We start from the raw sequence: 23,742 nt of genomic DNA, 5'->3' as shown, positions 1-23,742 counted from the left end.
TAACATATGTGTAATGCAATATGCATCATAAACCACAGTGAAATAAACAGTTGACTTTTCACCAGAAACAATGAACGTCAGAAAGCAATAGGATGACATATTGAAAGTGCTGAAAGTAAAACGACAAAAAACCATCAACCAATGCAGAACAATTCTACAGATGACTATGACCAACTGAGTCCTCCCCACTTTCTTCCTTGCCATTCTCAAGAATGACTGCAAAATGTGCTGGAAATGCAACATCATGAGATAGGAGGAAAGGGCAGAAACAACCCGGACTCTGTTGCAGTCCCTGCCTTGTAGTATGATGTGATGACTGAAATGTAGAACTTGTTGTGATGATTGAACTGCAGAACTTGTTCAGCGCATCATGTGCCCAGGTATAAAATCCAGGGTGGGCTGCTTTCCTGGGTGTCTCAGCCGTGTTGCATGCAGAGACAAGACTTCATCCACTCAGACAGCTGTATTGAGCCTTGTGTACCAGCCTGTGATTATTCCTAGACTTCTGCTGTCCCTTGTTGCCCTACCTGTCTCTAAGTAATAAACCCACTTCATGTAACTTGTGTGTGGGGGTTGCTGTCTCACCAAACTCAGACAAGTTGCTAACCTCTGCACAGTGAACCCTCTTCCAAAGCCAATAATCTCTACCCAGTAAATCAGAACCCCAGTGGATACTCCTTCATACTCACTGGGATGACTATTTAAAAACAGAACAATAAGGTTTGGCAAGAATGTGGAGAAATAGGAACCTTCAGACATTACTGGGGCAATAGAAAATGGTTCAACTAACATGAAAAACAGTTTGAAAATTCCTCAAAATGTTAAGTGTAGAATTTCCATGTGTCCCAGAAATTACACTCCTAGGTATTTACCCAAGAGAAATGAAAACACATATTCATACAAAATCCTGTACACAAATGTTCATAGCAGCATTATTCACAGTAGCCAAAAAAAGTAAAACAATAATGTCCATCACCTGATAGATAAATAAAATATGTGGTATACTTTAGCAACAAAAAAGGATAAAGTACTGATATGTGCTGCAACATGGATGAATCTTGAACACGTTACGCTAAGTGAAAGGAGTCAGTCACAAAGGTCACATAGTGTATGCTTCTATTTATAATCAATGGCCAGATTAGGCAAACCTATACTGTCTAGGATGGGAACGGGGAGATCAGGGGAAGGAGAACTGACCATAAGAGGTTTATTTTTGAGGTGATGCAAATGTCTCCAATTAGACTCTAGTGATATTTGCACATTTCTGTGAATATACTAAACACTACTGAATTATACAATTTAAAGGGTGAAACTCTATTAAATGAATAGAGCTAATTAACTCTTTAAGGAGTGAGTTACATCTCAATAAAGCTGTTTTTAAAATAGTACCTATTTCTTCAACTTATCTCCAAGCTAAGTGAGATAACCATTATAAAGCTATTAGCAAAGTATAACATTCAATAAGTCATTATTGTTCTTTGTGCTATTGCCATGGTCATCATTGTCTCTTACTTATAACTAGCGCTCTAAGTCTATCCATTATTTAACCAAGTACTAGAAAGTATTTACTGAGTGACACACATTTATGTGCTTGTGGTTGGTGACCACAAACAGATCTGTAACAACAATTTGGTAGAGATATAAATATAACAGGGATCCTTTTTCCAAAAATTACCCTTATTTAACTAAATAAGAAATATTTTAAGTCAAGATACTTGGTGGCAATACCAGGGTAAACTCTAGAAATAATTTTAGGGTTTACAGATCTCATTGAATATATTATACCTGGGTTTAATATGCAAATATTAAGGTCTTAACATTTATAGGTGGTGTTAACAGGATGTGAGCTTGGCAGATGCCAGCAGTCTTCTCCAGGACTGCTTGTTACTCCTTCATTTATGGGCATCATGTTCTAACTTTACTATGGACTTGGTTTCTGGATAGTTTCCAAAATCCTATCCTGACACTCTCCACCTACCAGCAAGGCATGCAGAGGCACCCTCCTCTGGGTTCTTCTGGCTCCCATGTCTGTCCCTGTTTCCTCCCCCTGTAGGGGACTTGCCTGTGTCCTGCCTCTCTCGTTAGACAATAAACTCCTGAGGCCCAGGTCTGCTGGGCTGCAGCCATACGCAATTCTCAAGGTCATTCTGTACTTAAATTGTCATTGTGAACGTGAGATTTAGTGTACTATGTTTGTTTAGTTTTTCCTTTCTTCTTTGTGAATATTTATTTACTATAGATAGGATAACACCTCAATGATTCACTTTCATGCTATTCCTCAAACCAATCATTAGTGGACAACAGCAAAATCCTTCCAAATGCAGAGTCTGAGAATCAGGGTGAAAAACTATATATCAGTTTGGAAATTGCATTGTCTTACAGTGGTAAACCATTTTCTCTAATTAAATGACACAAGATATTATGTGAGAATTAAGCAATATATTTTTAAACCCGAAAGTAATGTTCTTATCCTACAAATTAAATAGATAGAACGGAATATAGAGCATTTCCTGCTAGAAGAGATCTTTTCAAAGTGATGGCCTCTGGGCTCTGCAAAGATACCTAAATAAGAACAGGGCTCTTTCCAATGCCTTTGATTTATCCTGTCTTATGACGAAAATCCTCAACCTCACGCTCTTAAGTCTGGTTGAGGTCACATTTGTAGTGACCATCTATGGACAAAATATCAGTAAAGCTGGACTACAGGTATTTGGAAGATTAATGGAGAAGACATATAAATTTCTCTTCCAGCAGCTATAGTATCAGATACCACTATTTATTATCCAGAGAAGCATTTTTTTCTGTTATTTATAATTTCTTTATCTTTCATTATCATTATACACTTACTTTACTGTTAACTTTTCCTGTTAACTCTGATCAAGCTCAAAAAGCACCAGAAATCTCAAGCTATTGCAAAGCACCTCAATTCAGGGAACAGACTCCAGGGCACAGCTCAGCCACCCTGGCTCAGGGAGATCCAGGGGCCTCAGGAAGCTTGCATCCCTGCTGGGTTAGCAAGAAGTATCTCACCAATTTCCACAACCAAATCCAAAATTACCCAAGGGTAAAGGGCACAGCACACCTCGTTGCCACACAGATGGCTTCCATTTCTGGCTTAAGCCCTTGTGAAAGAAAACCAAGGAAGATGTATCTTCATTTTGTGCATTTCATGAAGAGTTCTAGTCCGTTAAGGAAGACTTATTTTTCTTGGGAGAGTGTGAAAGAAATCAGCCCCATTGTCTTCATGCTTAACAAGAGCGCCAAATAACCACAACCCTATCCCTAGCAACTCAACCCAAAAGTTTCTTATGAGTGAAATAGCAATGAGATCAACTCATATCAAATTTCCCTAAAAAGCAGAATGTTAACATTTAAAAAAATTTTTTTACAGGATTTAGCATTTACATATATTTAGTATTTTAAGGAATTGGTTATGAATTCAGCATCCAAAATTCACACACACAAAATCTTTATGAGATGTGGGGTCTGAATTCCCTCTCCTCAAAAAGGGAAGGAAATTTAAGCACACTGAAAGCTTTTTCTAGAAAAGCAATAAATGTCCCAGACCTGTTAGCCAAACCTTTAACATCCTCAAGACCTTGAACCTTGAACACATTTTCACTCTGCTGTGTAAGTCACACTTCGCTCCTCTGCACCTGAGCAATTCATTTGCTGCCAAGAATCTAAGAATCTCCTAAGATTTTTCTCCCTAAATATATGAAAATATTTTAAGAAAAGTAAAAAGCAAGCCATTGAGATTTTGACTTGGGTAGGCCTGAGGGATGCAGGTAGATTCTTAGCTCAGCCAGATGCCCCCCTCTCTAGGGTCCCTGTAAATCGCAGCACCAGAGGCATCGAAATGATGTGCCATTCCAAACCCGATATGCAGGACACGGGGAATGCACCCTGGATTTATCAGTCCGGGAAGACCAACAACGCCCTGCCATGGATGAATGCCCTAATGTGTAAGCAGATTATCATCATCAGAATGATAGATGTACAGTATTCAAAGTCTTTCAAATATCTGATCAAATAATCCTCACGGCCAATCTCTTGAATACTGTTGTTCTATTCCAAATGAAGACATTTCTCCAGTTTCTGTCAGTTAGAAGCTGTAAGTTGGAGTAAAAACATCCCCTAAGAAGCTAAAGAATTCAGATTTGGCCAGAGGTTCTTATACACAATTTTCAAACTGAAGTGCTCTTCCACAATAATTCTAGAACAGCAGCAGCAGGGTGGGTGTGCGCACAGTTTCCAAATAGGCCAGAGGAGGCACACAATGTTTTTTGGAAAGTTTTACTTGGCAATATTCCTCCTGCTTAATCTGTGCTGCAGTACAAGAAGAACATCTATGTGAACTCGAGGGAAAGTCCTGGTTACACTCTCCTTTCCACCATCACCAACCTCGCCTCCCTAGCTGGGACTCACGCTGTACTCACCAAGCCTTGGCAGGTTGAAAGGGCCACTGACGAGTTTCTGTGGGATCGCAAAGAGCCTTGATAGAAACAGAAGTCCTCTGGCAGTAAAGTCTGCACAGACTTAGTGCCTGTCTTTCCCAACGTCTGCACAATAAAGCCGGGAGCCACCAGGCTGCTGGAAGTCCTCAAATCCATGTGGAAGTCATGCCTGGAGCCTTTCAGCCGAAGGTGAAGAGACTCAACCCCTGACATGGTCACTGCTCTTCGCCGCCGTTGATGGTGCATGATTTCGTGGGACACGTAATCGCCCCTGTGGTCAACCTCGTAGGCAGAGACCAGGTCATATTCTGGAATTAAAAGAGTGAGGAGAGGCTGAGTCATTTCAGGATTCCGAGAAGAATCAGGAAGTCTTAAGATATAATATTATTTTACCACATGATCTTTCCACCCAGTCAAAAATGACGAAGAAAAATGCAACACCTACCCATACTGAATTCAAAGTGTGGAATACGGAACATCACAGTTTCAAGAAAAAAATGGTAACAAAGTCCCCATAATGTGCTATTCCCAAGCCAGGAAATCCTATGACACTTAAAATGGAAAATAAATTATTGATCAAATAAAACCAAAACCGAACTTTTAGGATTGCATTTCATAAATTGTACTAATAACTATCAAATACAATCATTTTATAGTTTTCAAACATACCTTCAGTCACGTTATTTCTGTTTCTCACTGAGCTGATAAGAAATTTTACCTTGAAAACACCCAGAATTTTTCAAAAAGCAGTTAAAAATAAGAATATGATAGGCACTCTTTTCTGCTAATTCTCTAAAATGTTTATTCATGATATCATGGAACACAGAGGAGAAAAGGCAGGATGCACACACGGTCCAGGTCTGCCAAATGTTGACATTTGGAAATGGTCACGTGTGCATTTGTTCCTGATAAAAAACGCTGGTGACCCTGCCATTGGCCTGGGTTCTTGGGACTTGATCAGGTTTCACATCGAGCCCTTCTGAAGACATGCACACGTTCATCTTCCTACTGAAAGGTAGCGTATGCTGGTCTCAATCATATTCAAGGAAGTTATTTCTTTTAAAAAAGTAAAGAAAATCCCAAGGAGCTATCAAATTTCAGGGGACCCATGTAGGTCTGCCGGGCTGTAGTCAGAGGCGATCTTTCCAGGAAAGCATTCGGTGTTCACTGGGTCACCACCTTCTCAGCAGAAAACAGAGGGACACCCTGAAGCTCCACCAGTATCCTGGGCAGTGGTCCTGGGCTGCTTTTCTGTAAATATCGTAGTTGTCTTCTCCAAGGAGGTTTCTCTCCTTCTCGAAAATGGTCATTGAGTTTTCGTGGTTACAAGTAGGATTGTTCTCTCATTACCACCATAACAATATCATCTCTGCTCTCCACAGTTCAAGGGGAGGGTGTTTCTGTCCTAGACAGGCCAGAACTTGGATGGGAGGAGAAGGAGTAGTGCCTGCCCCGGCCAGATGTTGCTGCGTGCCACCTTCTCAACTCAGACCTGGGCTTTTAGGTTACGTGAAGGTAACTTTATTAAAATACTTTTTTGTTAATGATTTGTTAGCTTGTTTTACACCTATTAAATACTTACGCGTTGGTATGTGTGCCTCCAGCTGTAGGCGAGCACTGGGCCTCCACATGTTCGGAGAGGGCCTGCGCCCTGGCCTGCATTTTTCTAATCACGAGAAAATAACAGCTCAGCATGATGCCAACCCTTTCTCCAAACTTATGCTGAGATGTCTTTGAAAAGGGTCAGAGTCAGGCACCAGAGCAGATCTCTCTCTAGCGCAATGATGAGGAGGTCGGTCCTCAGAGACTCAAAAGTATAGCTTCCTCTTACTAGTTTAAGACCCTGGTTCTCATGTTCCATTTCTTCCCCTTTATCACCAACATATGCTGTTAGGAGACTCTTCTGTCAGGTGCTTCATAATCAGGGCCCTTCTATGCTTTGGCCTGAGTTGGACAGATTTTTTGGAATAATAGGATAATATAAAATAGCATCCTGCACAAGGGGCATTTGGTTAGAAGTGAACAGTACTTGGTTAATCATATTTTTCTGGAAAAAGAAAGTTTTCCTTATAACTAAAACTCTTTCAATGCAGATACTTGTCCACCCAATTCTGTCCCTTCCTGGCAGGAAATTGGGTGGTTACAGAGAAAGAGAGACTGGTAGCAGCTAGTGGGAAGTCTGAAGGGCTGGCGTTTGGGCTTGAGAGAAGTGAAGGAGGCCAGGATGGATGGCAAGTGTGCACACAGCTGTGGACAGGTACTCTGAGGGTAGCTGGCTGAGGGGCACAGCATGTTCCCGCAGACAACTTGACAAGTAACCATTGAGATTTATAGCAAAGTCAGTAACTTGTGGTCTCATAGGTAAAAGACACTGGAATTATTTAAAATTTAATTAGGAAAATGAGAAAGTCAAAAAATCTGGTGACATTGTATCCAATGATACAAAAGGGAGAGCACAGCAGGAAGCGGCATGTCTAGCACAGGTATGTAGATTCCAGTCTGGATTTGAGCCCCTCACACACACAGAAGTGAAACGTGCACACCTGTTTGCTTTGCATTTCCCCAGCCCACTCTCCCAGCAGCAAGACTTCTGCCTCTCTTATGCCTGGGTCTCTGGACAGAGGGGAAAGGCCAGCGTGATGCAGGGATGTTAACAGCTGTCATCTGCCGTCCCAGCCACTCAGGGGCATGCTCCTCACCTCCCACCAGCTCCTACCACTGTAGCTGAAGCAGGGGAAGGATGACAGAAGGCAGGATGGCTTGTTCCAGACAGTGGCAGGTCAGCACATTTTATTGTGTATAAAAAGGTGATTACTCTTTAAAAAATCAAATTATTCTCAGATGAAATAAGCCATATTCTTACGACCTTTATTTTGGAGAGAGACAATACTTGTCCTTCATTGGGGGCTCATATAATATTTACCATGCAAAATAACTACTGATAAGCCATTTTTACATAAACACAATGCTGTGCTAATAAGCATTCAACAACCTGCTGTCTGGAGAAGAATGACCTGGATTTTGGCATTTGCCAATTTCCCTGGTGTAAATCTTCCCCCCCATGGCTGATTTCAATGACTGCTGTGCCATCACTGAATATGAAGTGTGCAGAGATATGCAGCAGCCCCCACTGTGTAGGATTTCTGCCATACAGATGCAAAAGAGGCCAGTGGTCTCAAGAGCCTAGATTATTATCAAATATAGTGAAATAATTATGAAATGATGAGCTTTGAGCATTGCAATGTTTTTAATATAATTAATTTCACTGTAAATTTATGTATTTTAATTATTTTCACAGGGATTGGTGTCTTTATTAATACAGTATTTTTTCCATAGATGGGAAAGACATATTTGAAAGACTTCAAACACAATAATCTTGCAAGAAGAAAAGTTTGTCCTATCTAAAAACTCATATATACAAGTGGTAGGTTCATAACCTCAACGTTCAGGCAAACTGAACTCCAAGAAGTCCTGCAAGGCTCCCGTGAGGTCCCGACTGTCTTGGGAGAGCTCAATTCCAAAAGGCTGTGGGAGACGGCCAGAGCTCCACACCTTGCCCACCCGACAGGACCATCTCCCATAGGCTCCACACTTCCCGCTCTTTCCACAGTTGGCTGCTTAGATGGCACCTGACTGCAACTTGCTCCAGACTCAAAGACTGAGCCTGTAACTGTCCAAGAGCAAAGGAATGTTCACGAACACCCTAAGAGGATAGCAGGGAAGGAGAATCCAGAAAACAGAGAGAAGGATGGGGCAGGTGGCAGGAGATATATTGCCTTTTAAATAGAAATCAATCGCATTAACAAAAAATCAGTCCACCACCAGCCACCTCTTTTAAACACTGCTGATGTCAGGAAAGAAAAATGACACTACCTTCCTAAAGTCTGCTTTGGCAATGAGTTGCAAAAGCCTTCGACCTAGGAAATCATCCTGAGGAAATAATCTCAGATGAATTTTAAAAGGTTTATGTAAATATTTTCATGGAAGCATTATTTGTAATGAGGCAAAATTTTAAACAAGAATAAACAACAGATAATTGGTAACTATATTACAGTAAAGTCATAGAAAGGAAGACCTTAAAACTCGTAAAAAATATACTCTAAAAGAATGAAATCTAAAAGATTATTTCACCACATGAGGCAAAGTTCATAATATAATGAGCTTTCAAAGTACGTTGTAAGCTCTGAAGCCAAAGTGACCTTTTAAAAGAAAAAAACAATGTAGCCTGTAAGGAACACAGGGTGATAAGTAAATTCTTGTAGATCATCTGGACAAAATGCAGAAGGTAAATAATAAGGTAGAGGGTGGTAGGAAGAGAAACTAGCACAATTCTATTTTATATTCTCTGCACTGTTATTATGTTCACTAGTGAGCGTGTGACCACTGATTTTGTTTATTATACTTTAAGTTCTGGGATACATGTGCAGAACGTGCAGATTTGTTACATAGGTATACACGTACCATGGCGGTTTGCTGCACCCATCAACCCGTCATCTACATTAGGTATTTCTCCTAATGCTATCCCTCCCCTTGCCCCTCACCCCCCAACAGGCCCCAGTGGGTGATGTTCCTTTCCCTGTGCCTATATGTTCTCAATGTTCAACTCCCACTTAGTGAGAACATGTGGTGTTTGGTTTTTTGTTCCTGTGTTAGTTTGCTGAGAATGATGGTTTCCAGCTTCATCCATGTCCCTGCAAAGGACAAGAACTCATTCTTTTTTACGGCTACATGGAATTCCATGGTGTATATGTGCCACATTTTCTTTATTCAGTCTATCATTGATGGGTATTTGGGTTGGTTCCAAGTCTTTGGTATTGTGAACAGTGCTGCAATAAACATACGTGTGCGTGTGTCTTTACAGTAGAATGATTTATAATTCTCTGGGTATATACCCAGTAATGGGATTGCTGGGTCAAATGGTAATTCTCATTCTAGTTCCTTGAGGAATCACCACACTGTCTTCTACAATGGTTGAATTAATTTACACTCCCACCAACTGTGTAAAAGTGTTCCTATTTCTCCACATCCTCTCCAGCATCTGTTGTTTCCTGACTTTTTAATGATCGCCATTCTAAATGGTGTGAGATGGTATCTCATTGTTATTTTGATTTGCATTTCTCTAATGACCCGTGATGATGAGCTTTTTTTCTTATGTTTGTTGGCTGCATAAATGTCTTCTTTTGAAAATTATCTGTTTATATATTTCACCCATTTTTTGATGGGGTTGTTTGTGTTTTTCTTCTAAATTTGTTTAAGTTTCTTGTAGATTCTGGATATTAGCCCATTGTCAGATGGATAAATTACAAGCATTTCCTCTGGTTCTGTAGGTTGCCTGTTCAATCTGATAACAGTTTCTTTTGCTGTGCAGAAGCTCTTTAGTTTAATTAGATCTTATTTGTCAGTTGTGGCTTTTGTTGCAATTGCTCTTGGTTTTAGGTCTCACATTTAAATCTTTAATCCATCTTGAGTTAGTTTCTGTGTAAGATGTAAGGAAGGGTCCAGTTTCGGTTTTCTTCATATGGCTAGCCAGTTTTCACAGCACCATTTATTAAATAGGGAATCCTTTCCCCATTGCCTGTTTTTGTCAGATGTGTCAAAGATCAGGTGGTTGTAGATGCGTGGTGTTATTTCTGAGGTCTCTGTTCTGTTCTATTGATCTATATATCTGTTTTGGTACCAGTACCATGCCGTTTTGGTTACTGTAGCCTTGTAGCATAGTTTGAAGTCAGGTAGTGTGACACATCCAGCTTTGTTCTCTTTGCTATTTTGTAATTACTTCAGCCACCAAGAACAATTTGCAATAATAGTTTGAGTCATGTGCCTCTTTAAACAAAATGTATGGCTACAATTAGTTATTTCAGAACCAACTTGTCTAATGGATACCTAGACAGGCAACAGTAAGCTGACCCCAGCAGTCACCAAGGATCTTCTAGCTTATCTGCTGCAGGTCAGAGGGAAACAGGCAACACTGTTGAGCAGGATCTTTTCTCTGGTGGCATAGAAGCTTGTTGTGGATGTCCAGACTCACACGTTAGCCTTTCATAATTAAGGAGCTAAAGTGCATAGACGGTAGGGGAGGAGGGTGTGCTGTGTCCACTGGGCTAGAACTTCACTAAGAAGGGTTCGGTTCTTTCCCTTCAGGTTCTTACCAAGCCAGGTAAGTCGTTGTCATGGAGATGTGACAATAGCCAAGGTGCCAGGTGCTCAGAGCAGCACGCTGACACACCACTCCCAGAGAGGATGCTGAAGCGGATTGAATCGCTTCAAGGGAAAAGCACAATTAGGCAGGAAGCCCTGGCTTTTATTCTTCTTTTTTCTGTGTCTATAATGTGCTTTATCTTAAATAAAACTTCATAAATGCCATAAACTAAAGTATTGTGGAAATCTCCTGAGTCCCTCCGGAATTTTCATGATTTTAGGGAACTAGAATTTTTTTTTTTTTTTTACAAAAATCTTACTTAAAAAGGTGAATTAGAATTAACTTTTAAAATTGTAAGAATTAACTTTTAGTATTGTAAGCAAAACGCTAAAAGGGACAAGGACAACCAAAAGAAGATAGTCTGTAAATGGACAGATAATTAACTTTCTCTTGTAAATTCACCATGACAATTTTTTTAACATTTTATATCATTTGCACCTAGCGCCCCCTGGTGGTTCTCAAAAAAGTCCTATGGTGAGCGTCAATCTGATACTGGTCACCGTATGTACTATTTGTATAATCATTCGGTAGGGAAGAATTTGAAAAGTTAATGCATATACTAAATTCTTGCCTTTATGTTATTTTATCAAACTGAAGTAACTATACTGAGAAATTCTGAATTATTAACTCTTTAATTTTCTAGATCTGGGAATATATTGAGAGAATCAAATCTAGTTCTTCCTATAAAAGTCAATTAATATTAATATTTGATATGGCAATTTATTGTTGGTAACAATGCCAAATAATATTTATTAACTGTCATTAGATGGGTTTTTAACAAAAAAAACCACCTAGCAACCAGTGTGACACACCTGCTTTCTCATCTACCTGATGCAGTATGAAGACACGGAGATCCCTTCCCATAAGACAGCACATTTGCAAATGTCACTTGTAAGTGGCAGAAGTAAAAGCATGCATCGAAAAACAATAAGACTTGTCCCCACGTCACACTGTGGCCCAGGACATGAAGGTTGCTGATGGTGTCACAATAAGCCGATAAGCCATTTCGGGCACTATTATGTTTGAAGTACGCCCTGATTGTTGGAGCATTAAATTTAGTACTGAGATGCTAAGCACTTGTTTTACCTCCTTCACTGAGAATAAGCAACGATAGAGAAATACTTTAATTTATAAAGGAGGAGAAAGAGGGGTTGGGGAGGGGAAGGAGGATCCGAGGATGTAGGAGGGGATGGAAAAGGGAGTAATTTGCTCTTTATAACAGTTTTGATGCATACAGATAGCTTTAGATTCTTCCTAAGCAATTTAGAATAAAATAAAATGAACTTCCTCACCTTTTCCCTAATGTTATACCAATAACTCTGGCAAACCGTTTTGCCAGGGAATGAAATATAAATATTGGTGGAAGTCCACTCATCGGTGCTCGCTCATACAGTTAAAAAAAAAAGTGCACAACAGCATCTTAAAAGTAGGGGTCCACAGAGTCATGAACATTCACAGCACCTAATAAATCAGCGGCACGGGGATTACGAGCTGCTAAATGGCAAGGATTAGAAGCCCCCACCTCACTGACTTACCACCCTTTTCCATCCAGCCTGGCCGCTCCGCGGGTGGAGGAGGACGCGGGACGCTGGGGCTCCCAGGCACTGCCGCTGCGGGTCCCATGGCGCACGCAGGTGCCTGCGGAAAACAGCGGCGACACCGCAGTGAGATGGCGGGGGCCGCGGGAGAGGAGCCGCGGGGGACTCGCCTCCAGCTGTCAGGACCCGCGGTTTCCGCGCGCTGCCGGGAGCGCCCGGGACTCACCTGTTCGGCCACCTGCGCCAGCAGCAGCCACAGCGCCGCGCAGCCCCGCCATCCGCGCGCGCGGGGCTTCATCCAGGAGCGCTCCGAGGGGCTAGGGGCCACCGGAGGGTCCCCGGCCGGCAGCGTGAGAGCGGGCAGGGAGCACCCGACCCAGGCAGAGCGCGGGAGGATTCCCCACAGCGACTCCGCCGCCGCGCCGGGGTTATTACTGGGACTCCGCGCGGCGCGGGGGGCGGAGTGGCAGCTGCGGCGGCGGGGGCGGCGGGAGCCGTGGGAGAGCGGGGGGCGGGCAGGGGAGAGAGGAGGGGAGGAGGCGAGGGCAGAGGGGGTCAGAGGACCGAGGAGGAGAGAGGGCAGGGACAAAGAGCGGAGGGGAGGAGGCGAGGGCAGCGGGGCGCGGAGGCGGAGGCGAGCGGGGAGCAGAGGGAAGGCGGGAGACTGCGGGCAGCGCCAGGGGAGAAGGACGTGGGAGGATGGAGCTGCTCACGGCCCGCAGTCCGTGCCTCGCTGCCCGCGTGGGGACCACGCGGTTGGAGAGGCTGCTGGGCACCGGCGCCGGCGATGCTCAGCATGGACCTCCGGCCGGTGCGCTCTCCTGCCCTGCCTTGGGGCTGGGGACTCGGCGGGACACCAGCTGCTGCAGTCGCTCCGCGGGCTCCCACCCCGGGGGCCGCACCGGCGCGGCCAGAGGCTGGGACACCTGTAGCCCGCGGAGTGCGGCCGGGCCGCGCCTCTGTACCCGGGCACTGCTGTGGGGAAACTGGGTGCGGAAAACCGGGCGCCCGGACATGGGAGAGCCGCGGACCTGCTTCTAAAGGCGTGTGCTTCGCTCTGAAGTTTGCGGCGTGATCGGAGACCCGGAGGCCGAGGAGGAAGCTCTTCCCCCACCCCATCTGCCCCGGGATGTGGCGGCGCTCCTGGCCCCGGGGTCACGGCCGCCCTTAACTGGCCGGGCCGCGGTGCCGGTGACCGGCTGCTGGGTGAAATCCCTAGGGAAGTCTCAGGGCTGCGGATGGGCCTGGGTCTCGGCCGCCACAGGGGTGGATCGGGCTACTTTGTGCACAGGGTGGCCAAGGAGGCAGCAGGTGTGCGGTCATCGGCCTGGCCAGAGTTCTGCGTAGCTGGATGGGGTGTGTGAGCGCGCGGGTGTACATGTGCCTGGGTGTGCGCGGATGTACATCCACACCTGACTGAGTGTGTGCGAGTACATGCTGTGAGCCCGTAGGACTGCGCGCGTGGGAGTGCATGTTTGCACATGTGTGTGCGTGTGGCCCTCCCTGTCCCTGGCTGCTCTCCCACCACTCACCTTCTGTAGGTCCTGGGCCTTCAGCCGCTCTTTGGTTCCAGTGTCCTTCATAGCCAGCTTAGCTTGACATTGCCTCTTTTGCACACTTTGGAGAGGGGAATGAATGGGGAAAATGGTGTCTTGGGCTCTTTCTTTGCCCAGCCTGTCACGAACCTGTGGCTACCCAGGGAGAGCTCTCAGCAGGCGGCCTGCTAGGGCTGTCCTGAAGCCGCAGACCGCCTGGCTGTGTATGGGCATCCCCATTCCATAGCAACACACACTCCCTCTCTTATTCATTTATTTGAAACCATTCTTCAAAGTGCAAATATTTGTACATAAAGACTGGCATTGGATGGACCTTAAAACACCTGCCACCCTTCCCCTCTGCCAGTGCCTAACAAATGTCTGCCTCAGCTCACACCTCAGGGAGCTTATACTTACCTGGAAGGGGGGTTGGGCAGTGCATGGAAGTCTCCACAATCTCCTACCAGCAGAATTTCCCTTGTCCTGAGTACACTGCATGCTTGATAAATGGGGATCTCTACGTACTTCTAATTGTGTCCAGTGTAACATGAAAGGGAGTGCGAGTTTTTCGAGTCTCTCACGTGGAGATAACCAGGGGCCCTCTTCTATAAGTTCAAACAAATGGAAAAAAAGAAGAATGGCTGATGTTAAAGGATTCACTCTTAGGGAGTGCTTAGAAAGAGTAAGACCAGAACAGTGCTTAATGAGTCTCTTTTCGTTGTGAAGAAAGAAACAACATTCTTTAAAATGACTGGTGTTTCCTAGTTCCTCTAGCTGTGCATGGAATTCAGCACTCATCCTGCAGTATGAATGTCTCCAGGTAACACACAGGGGTGGTCGAGTCCAGGCTATAAAGGCCAGATTGGCAGCCGAGATGAACAACACACTAGTGGACCGAGTTTAAGACTGGCCATCGAACATGGTGGCAGTAACTCGCAGCTGCCTGTCAGTCTCAGAGAGGGATGGAGAGGGAGGGGAGGGGCCCAGGCAAACTGGAGCAAACATGTCTGCCTTAAAAGGGACTCTTGGCACTGACTGGCCAGTGCATGGGGTGCTGCCATACAGTACTGGGGCCCAGACCTGCCTAATTTTTAAAGGTAAAATAGAAATCTCAATATGTATATGGAGTTCCTTCAGTTTAAAGGTGTCCCAGCAAAGTAACCCTGAGAACAAATTTTGGAAGGGTCAAAACAAACCGCCAGCCTCAAAGTCCTTCACTTTGCAACCCTTCAAGAACGCAGCACTCTTAACTTTGAGGTCAAAGTTTAGGAAAGCAATTTTGTCATCATTTGTTTAGATCCAGGGTCAGAAAACTCACTACTGCCCAAGATCAAATCTGGCCAGCTGACTCATTTTGTAAATAAAGTTTTATTTGTTTGCAGATCGTCTGTGAATGCTTTCACGATGGCAGAGTTGAGTCACTGCAACAGAGACTGTGTGCCCTGCAAAGCCTAAACTATTTACCATCTGGCCCTTCACAGAAAAATTTTGCTGTAAATTATTTAGATCATTCACAGTTAGCACTTGTTTCCTTTCAGACAGAGGTTCTCATTACTTAGGAGGTCATTTTGAATATCAAGTAGATGTTCCAATAGGAAATAAAAAATAATTAAAAATAAAAACGAAGTGCTTCGCAAAGGATCGGTGAGAGTATCTCCTAGCGGCTGCCTGCTCTCCCATGCCCAGTGCCCTTTCAACATGAAAGGAGCCAGGGGCCTTTCTCATGTGGAAACAAACGGCATTTTAGATTATAAGGATGAAATTTTGTCATAACCCTTTTCTAAATGGCATAAACTTAACTAAAGCAATGCAAGTGGGCACATTACCTTGTATGTAAAACCACCATCCACACAACTGAAACAGAGAAGCATTGGATGTGTTTGTGCCCTATGAAGATTCTGTTTAGTCTGTAATTTTGTTCCTTCCTCATCTCACACACAGCTGAAACTAGTCAGGTTTCAAAGAAGTTAGCGTTGTATTGTGCATCAACACTTTTCTTTGGTGGCAAAAATTACAATGATTGTATGAAAAATTGTTGTAGTTCATATTCTTTTCTGAAAGATTAGAGTCATTCTTTATTACTTTATACAAATTATAAGGACACAATGTCATTAAACACCAACACAATAATGTCAAATAACTTTCCAGCTTGGAGGCCTATGAGTGACTCTAGTCCTTCTTTGCAGATTGCAACTGAGAAAGCCAAGCCCCAGGAAGGTCAAGCAGGTCTGCTGACCCACCACAGGGCCAGAGCGCTCAGGCCTCATACACTTACTCCTTCCCAGCCCTGCTCTTGGCCCCTCTGCAATAAGATGATTTATAGACTGGAAGTAGTGAGGCGCTGCACTCTCTCCCGGCGCTGACAGTACCCCGACAATGTGAGAAAGTCACATGGTTAAAACACAAGAAAAGGATATTTTGACAGAAGAAATATGAAATGAATCATATAAAATGTAGACCTCACTATGAAGTTGGACTGAGTATAACTTTAGAAATCAGAGGGCGTTGGAAGACCTGTGCCTGGGGAATGGTTGGCAACACTTGACCCAGCCCCCTGTATTTCCACAAGGTCCTGTGGCCAAGTTCTAACTGAACCTGAGCATCTCAGCTCCTCAGTGTTAATAGGATTAGAGTCCTTCCCTCCACACGCCAAACACGTCCTCCAAATGCCTAGGCAGTAACGAGATCGCGTCAGCCCGCGGTTTATACGAAGATTCTGTTCATGACTGCACTCTTGTCTCTGTCGTCCTCCCTTACTTTGAGACTGGACTGTTTTCAGTAAAAAGAAGAAAAGAAAATTGGAAACCAATGATGATCACAATATGGCATTTATAAGCTCCTTTCCTTTTACTACTTAACACAGAAAAATTTAGGTTAAATAGTAATAATGAATCTAATTATACAATAATTATGTATTTTTTTCTAATAATAAGTTAAATATTTGTTATTATTTTATTATTAAAGCTATTGGTATTTCATACTACCTCTTGCCGTGAGGCCCCTCACTCTTCCCCAGTGCTGAAGCTGCACAGAGAAGGTCAGTCACTCAGACACCTCCAGAAATAAGTCTCAGCACCTTTTTGTGAAGACTTCCGGTCCATAATAACACTGGTTGCTGCCAAACATACTTTCTTCTAATGGGTACAAAGGCAGCATAATTGTCAGAGCCTGATGTATCAGTTAGCTATCGATACTTGAATGCTATCGTGTTTTGGCTTAATTTTTAGTTTGACTATGACTGGCAAAGCTTTCTTAGTATTTCTTTTCTCCTGGAATGGAGATTGGTTCCACACTAGTTTCCTTGTCCCAGGTTTGGTCCTGGCTTTAAGAGTCAATATTTTATGTGTTTGCTGTTTATATTTGTATTATTTTATTCTTACACTACTTTAAAGATCTCCCTGAGACTGGGTAATTTCAAAGAAAGGAGGTTTAATGGGCTTACTGTTCTGTAGGTTGTATAGGCTTCTGCTTCCAGGGCGGCCTCAGGAAACTTACAATCATGGCGGAAGGTGAAGAGGAAGGAGGCACGTCTTACATGGAGGGAACAGGAAAAAGAGAGAGAGAAGGGAGAGGTGCTACACACTTTCAAACAACCAGGTATCGTGAGAACTGTATCACCAGAACAGCAAAGGGAATATCCCCCCCTCACCATGACTCAATCACCTCCCACCAGGCCCCTCCTCCAACACTGGGAATTATGACTCCGCACAAGATCTGGGTGGGGACACACAGCCAAACAATATCACTATTTATATGTTTTTTTAGACATCTTCTATCTGCACCCCAAATTAGAAATATTTCCCAAAATTAATATTCTCAGTTTCTTCTGAATATATTTATTATTTTAATACATTTGCAAAATTATAGATTTAAATTGCTATTCATTTTCTTACAAGGTATGAAGTAGTGATCTAATTTTCAGGGTTTTAAAAGATTAAAAATATTCCATTTTTCTCAATTACTTGTATAATTCACTTCTTACCACCCCATGTATTTAAAAATTTAACTTTGTTTAATAATACATATTTTGAGTATTTTTTGGCTTTCTGCTGTCAGTAAAACACTGTTTTGTTATTAATATATTTCATTTTTTATTATGATAGATTTTTGACACTGGCTGACTTATCTTCTCTTATTACTCCTTTTCAACAATTTTCTGTCTATTCTTGTTTGTTTACTCTTTCAACATTATTTTAGGTTTATTTATATCAAGTTTTAAAATCCCATTGGGATTCTGATTGGGATCACATACATTTAAGAATTAATTTAGATAATACCAAAATCATTAAAATATTCAATATTATGAGACAAGTAATACATTTTTTCATGTATTCCCATTTTAAAAATATTTCTAAATATAAAATGTTTATTTTTGTTCACACAGTTATTTAACATTTCTTATAATGTTTATTCCTAGGATATTCATATTTTTATTGAATTCAATTGGCTCATTGTATCTCATTTTCTAACCAGAATGTTAAAATAATGAAAGGAAGCCCAGCCAGGTGCACTGCATCAGAGCATGGACTCTGAAACCAGATGTCCAGGGTCTAGGGCATAAATCCTGGCTTGCGCACTTAGTCAGTATGGACACATCACTCAGCCTCTCCAAGCCTCAGTGTCCTCATCAATAAAGTGGAAACAATGATAATGACAATAATAGCGCTTACCTCATAACTGTTACAAGGATTAAATGAGTGAATATTTAAATAATCTTAAAATGGTTTTTTAAGATTTAAAAAACTTATTATTGCTATATATGCAGGGTTTATTTTAAATAAAATAAATAACTTATAGAAATGGTACAGGTATTTTATTTTCCAGTTTCTTCTGTTTTTACGAGGTCTAATAAACTTCTAATTCACTTGCTTGCTTTTTCCAAAAGGACAAAATTACATTTTCTCAAATAATTGTCTCTCTTTTTTTTTTTTTTTTCCTGGTATTTACACCTTAGTTTTTCCCCTACTTTAGCCCATGGACAGGGTTTCCAGAGACAGCAAAATACTGGTGATCAGGAGCACAGCTGTCTTATTCCTAACTGTAGTGGGAATGGCTCTTGCATTCTGTTCCTAAGGATGGTATCAGCCCTTGGTTTCCAGTAGATTTGTTTTAAGATGCTATAAAGAGTTCTTTTCTAGTTTGCTAAGAAGTAGTAGTGGTAAGGAATATTGAATGTTTAACATCATCTCTCTGGATTGGTTTTCTTCTTCAACAAACCCAAATCTCCAACATGATTCTCATTCTGGAGATTAAGAAACTGTGAGAAAGGGGGGATTTTTTTAAAACCTTTTAAGTAATTCTAATGTATCCCTCTGGTATGGGTTGGGGGAGTGGATGTGTCTCCTTTTTCAATTTCTAAAAGTTTTAATTCTTCTTTGCCCTATTAATTAATGTAATTACCTAACTTAAAAAAAATTGAACAATGCTGTTCATGAATTTATCCTGCTTTGTTTTGGTGTGTTTAAATTATATTGATTAATATATAAAATTTAAATTTAAAGTATATTGATTAATTCAAATTTAGAATATTTTGTTGAGTATATTTATATAAATAATAAGAAGAGATATTGGTCAATTGTGCATGTGGGAGGGTGTCTGTGTGTTGTCCTTGGACATACTGCAGTGTAAGACATAAAATTAAGGGTCACTATTATATGCTGCCTTGACATCTTCCTTATGATAAGGAAAATTGACAATCTTCCTTATCACTGGGATGAAGCAGTATCTGCTTATTCCTGAGTAGAAGATTTCAGTCTTCTGCCATCTCATGGAATTGTTCAAACAGGCCAATCACACCCTCCCATGGGAACGGGCACCTCACCCTCTTGATACTACAAAGTCTTCTCCACAGCCCTCGTTGTTCAGTGTGTTCCAAGAGCAGCCCCACGTGGCCCTCCATGGAGTGTGGCATCCTGTTCCTCAGGCTGTGAGTGTCAGTGACTAACAAACATTCCCCCTGCCCAGCGCATGCACTTGGCCCTCCGCATAACCTTAGGGCAGGAATTCCTCCCTCACCATGGGGCAAAAAAGAGGCAATTAAAACACATTTGCCTCCCTTTTTACATTTTGTTTTTAGTACTTTGGCAACTTGTAAAGTTAACTGGAAATTTTCCCAAATGATTTCTGTGTTCTGCAACATTTTAAACAAGTGAAAATTATCTGCTTCTTCATGATTTGACAAAACACTTGTACAATTATTAGAGTCTGATTTATTTTTTGGAGGAAATGTTTTGCCTAACTGTTCAATGTGTTTTATTGTTAATGGCCTGTTGCGTCTTCCTCCATCATCTTGAGAGCTCGTTTGGAAGTTTTAAAAGGTGAGCATAACTACTCATGTAGGCTTGATTGAAGACCAGTCCTCTTCTACTGGGGATGGCTATCCTCTTGGACTGAGTGTGCAGCTTTGGGAGAGATGCACATGGAACAGTGAGGGACGAAGGGGACACCTAGCTAGCCAGCCAGATCAGCCCGATCCACCCTGATGATCAATGGGGTAACAGATATTGCAGCCAGATTGCCTTCACTTCCCTTCCGTCTTCTTAAAGCAGTTTTTCAGTTTATGTTTTCCTATAAGAGAGTTCTTTTCATCAAGATCTTCAATGAGTTTAGAATAGTTTCTTACTTTTCTATTAGTCTCTCATTAATCATGTTTAATTATCTACTTATTGAGAATCCACCAAGGGAGTTCCTTCCACGTTAAGCTTATTACTCAGTTGGGAAGACAACATTGAACAATTACTTTCAATGTTTCAGTGATTGCATATTTTGAAGAAATACAGAGGGCTGTGTGAATGGTTACTGTGCCTTATAATTTTATTTTTGGACTTTATATTTTATTAAGAATATATTTATTAATTGGGCTCTTTTCCAAACACTTTACAAATTCACAATAATATATTTAATGTAAATACATAAATATATGTGTCTTTCCTATCTACATTTATAAATAGTTTCATCCAGTTTTTTTTTTTTTTTTTTTTTTTTTTGGAGAAAGGGTCTTGCTCTGTTGACCAGGCTGGAGTGCAGTGGCACAATCAGCTCACTGTGGCCTCAAACTCCTGGGCTCAAGCAATCCTCTTCCCTCAGCCTCCCAAGTAGCTAGGTCTGGAGATGCGTGCCACCATACTCAACTAATTTTTAACTTTTCTGTAGAGATGGGGCCTTGCCTTGTTACCCAGGCTGATTGCAAACTTCTAGCCTCAAGCAGCCCTGCCACTTTAGCCTCCCAAAACACTGAGATTATAGGCGCAAGCCACTGCACCAGGCCTACCCCCAGTTTTGATCAGTAAAGTCTTCATTCTTGTCCATGTGTTCTCCATTGTGAAGTTAATTTTTCCCAATTTGATGTCTGTTAAATTGGAGTTTCCTCTTAAAACCTAAATGTATATTTAATATAACAGTGTGTTTTATCACACCCCCTCTCTATCATCCTCTCTCCTTATCCCCAATCCCTGCAAAGAAAACCCCTGTCATTGGATGTTGGACCCACATCAATGACATTGTAGAGTACAGGTATCTGGCATCTGCTTGAGTCCTGATTCTGTTCTTTGTAATTCGGAAGCCCATTACACACGTATGTTGTCAAGCATTCTTTGTCTTGTCTAGAAATTATCTCCTGGCATTAATTTTATCTTTCTCTTCTTCTGTTTCCTATATTACTTAACTGGCATTAAAGTATTTTTCTTATTTTTTTTGAGTACCAATTCCCTTTTACTTTGCTCCACTGTGTTTATACAGTTTGCTTCTACATATTTAGTTTTTATGACAAAAAAGTCTCCATTAACTGAGTAAATCATTCTAGGTTTTTCACCATCACTTTTAGCTCATATTTCTTTAGAACTTCATGCTCTTGCAGCAACAATTCAGATATTTAGCCCAGAACACGTCAACCACTGTACCTCCTCTTCCCTTCTACCACCACAGAGTGGAGGCCAACGTGGAGTGAGGAGTTCCCAAGGAAGAGGAGGGAAAATCTTGAACTGAAGTCAAACTATCATGGGTTAAGAACACTTGGGACAAATAGTGCATGTTTGACAATTTATATCTGCTCTTTACACTACCAAAAAAATCAGCTTGGAATAGAAATTGTGAACCACAGCTTTTTGTTCTCTCAAACATGTCATTGTGATCTGACACGTAATTTTGCAGAGGAGAAATCTGGAAGCAAGTTTGGATTTGTTATTTTACTGGTAACCCCTTTTGCTCTTCAGACGGGATCCTCATAGGATTTTCATGTGTCTCTGACCTTGTGTTTTTCAAGCTGTGTCTGGCTGTGCATTTTGCCATTCATTTTGCCTGGAACAACATGAAATTTTTTGAGCCCTGCACTCAGTTTTGTTTTGCTTTCCAGCTTTAGAAAGATCTATATACTTATGTGCTTATTATTGAGGACATATAATATTAAATGAGTAGCATCTAGCATTACAAGAGATAAGCTGAGAGTTTATACAACTGTGAAACCATACAATGACAAAGACAATTACTTTAAAAACTACATATGCATATGTATCTTTAACTGAACGAGGTTAATAAAAATAGTATGCTTCACATTGTTCACAATAATTTCAAGGATCAGAAAGGGAAGAAGTGGCAGAAAAGTGAAGTGAAATTCTACAAAATTCTGTCTTACAGGTGAGAGAATACTATTTTATTCATAACTGAAAATCAGAGAAATAAAATCCTTTTGAAAAGTCAAAAGAAAAATATTGATGATAAAGAAGAGCAGAATATATTATAGAAGTAAATAAATGTTGGTTATTTTAGGGAAAAAAAGCCAAGTGTAGCAATAGAAAAATTCAAATTAGAAGGCATAGGATGAATAAAATATGCAAAAAAAACCATAATTTGTTATATGCAATAGATTAAATTTGTTTATTACAAAACAAGGTCTTAGATTTTTCAAAGAATTGAAATTCAACAGTATATTTTAAAATACACACATACTGCAAACGAAAACTGAAATATAAAATTAAATTAATTGTTCCATTAACATTAAATTAATTTAAAATATTTTTTCAGGTAAGTAGATAACAAGGAGAACAAGATATGAGCATGGATACATTTCTCGACTTCCAAAAGTCTTCATGTTTCCATCTGTGTAGTGGACATGTTAAAAATACAATCCAACTCAGAAAGTTGTTATGAGAATAGAATAGATTAATATTTGTAAGGAACTTAGAACAATACCTGCAACATAGGAACTGCAATGAAGTTTAATATAACTTCAATATAAGTGAAATTTAATACACTTAAATGAAAAATAACACAAATTATTTAAAAATAAAACAAATGCGAAAAATAGCTGGCGGTGTCCGATCAGTAAAGACTAAATTCAAAATCAACATGAACATTTTCTTTGTTCTAAATGTTGCTTCCAAATCTGGTTGATTTACATGGGAAATAGTTCCAGTGATCCTTTCAGGATAAAGATTGCAGCTCTTGAACAGAGTTTAGCATTCCTGCATCCCAAAGACCAAAAACTGCAAAGCAAATCTGTTGTGACAAATCTGATTCATTTTTCCCATATCGTATCTCATTTGTAAGTACCTTGAACTAATGGGAAAACTTCCCATCAGATTCACAAAAATTATGGGAGAAGACAACCCAGTCTTAATCTTTGCAAAAGCATGTGGGAAAAGTCTGGATTATTTTCAGAGATAATGAATATCATCCATGATGTTGCAAACGCCACAGTTTATGATGTTCTTCATGCCCTGGGACAGATTCAAGTGGAAATTTTGATATGTACAACTAATTAGCATCAAGACTCCATTGTGAAGTGATTTTAGTTCAGCTGTCTCATTCTATCTCCGAGAGATGAAAAAATTCAAGTTTCCAAATTATGAAATTCCAACTTGGTAAGCATACAATACAATTTTACAGACTAAGATCAGTATACTTATAATAACAGTATTGTTTCTTTTATGAACAAAATTAACAGTGTGTAAAATCACTAGAATACAAAAATCTAATTAACTTCTGATAACTGAGCAATAATTTCTCATGAAAAATTT

The 23,742-nt window shown here is 41.0% G+C and overlaps 1 protein-coding gene across 1 annotated transcript in view; it reads right to left on the bottom strand.

Moving 5' to 3' along the window:
* The window catches only part of ADAMTS16 (ADAM metallopeptidase with thrombospondin type 1 motif 16), a 180,883-nt gene extending 168,259 nt beyond the window's left edge, over positions 1 to 12,624 (bottom strand). The window contains exons 1-3 of the mRNA XM_025388259.1: positions 12,421 to 12,624; positions 12,192 to 12,294; positions 4,440 to 4,765 (exon numbers count right to left, since the gene is read on the bottom strand). Of these exons, the coding sequence (XP_025244044.1) occupies positions 4,440 to 4,765; positions 12,192 to 12,294; positions 12,421 to 12,492 (501 nt within the window). The 5' untranslated portion in view covers positions 12,493 to 12,624. The remainder of the gene's footprint in view (positions 1 to 4,439; positions 4,766 to 12,191; positions 12,295 to 12,420) is intronic.
* Between the last annotated feature and the right edge of the window lie 11,118 nt (positions 12,625 to 23,742).

The sequence above is a fragment of the Theropithecus gelada genome, chromosome 6 (genome assembly GCF_003255815.1).
Source record: "Theropithecus gelada isolate Dixy chromosome 6, Tgel_1.0, whole genome shotgun sequence".
Classification (NCBI taxonomy): Eukaryota; Metazoa; Chordata; class Mammalia; order Primates; family Cercopithecidae; genus Theropithecus; species Theropithecus gelada.
Note: the sequence above shows the minus strand (reverse complement) of the source record. Positions and strands in the feature narration are given on the sequence as shown.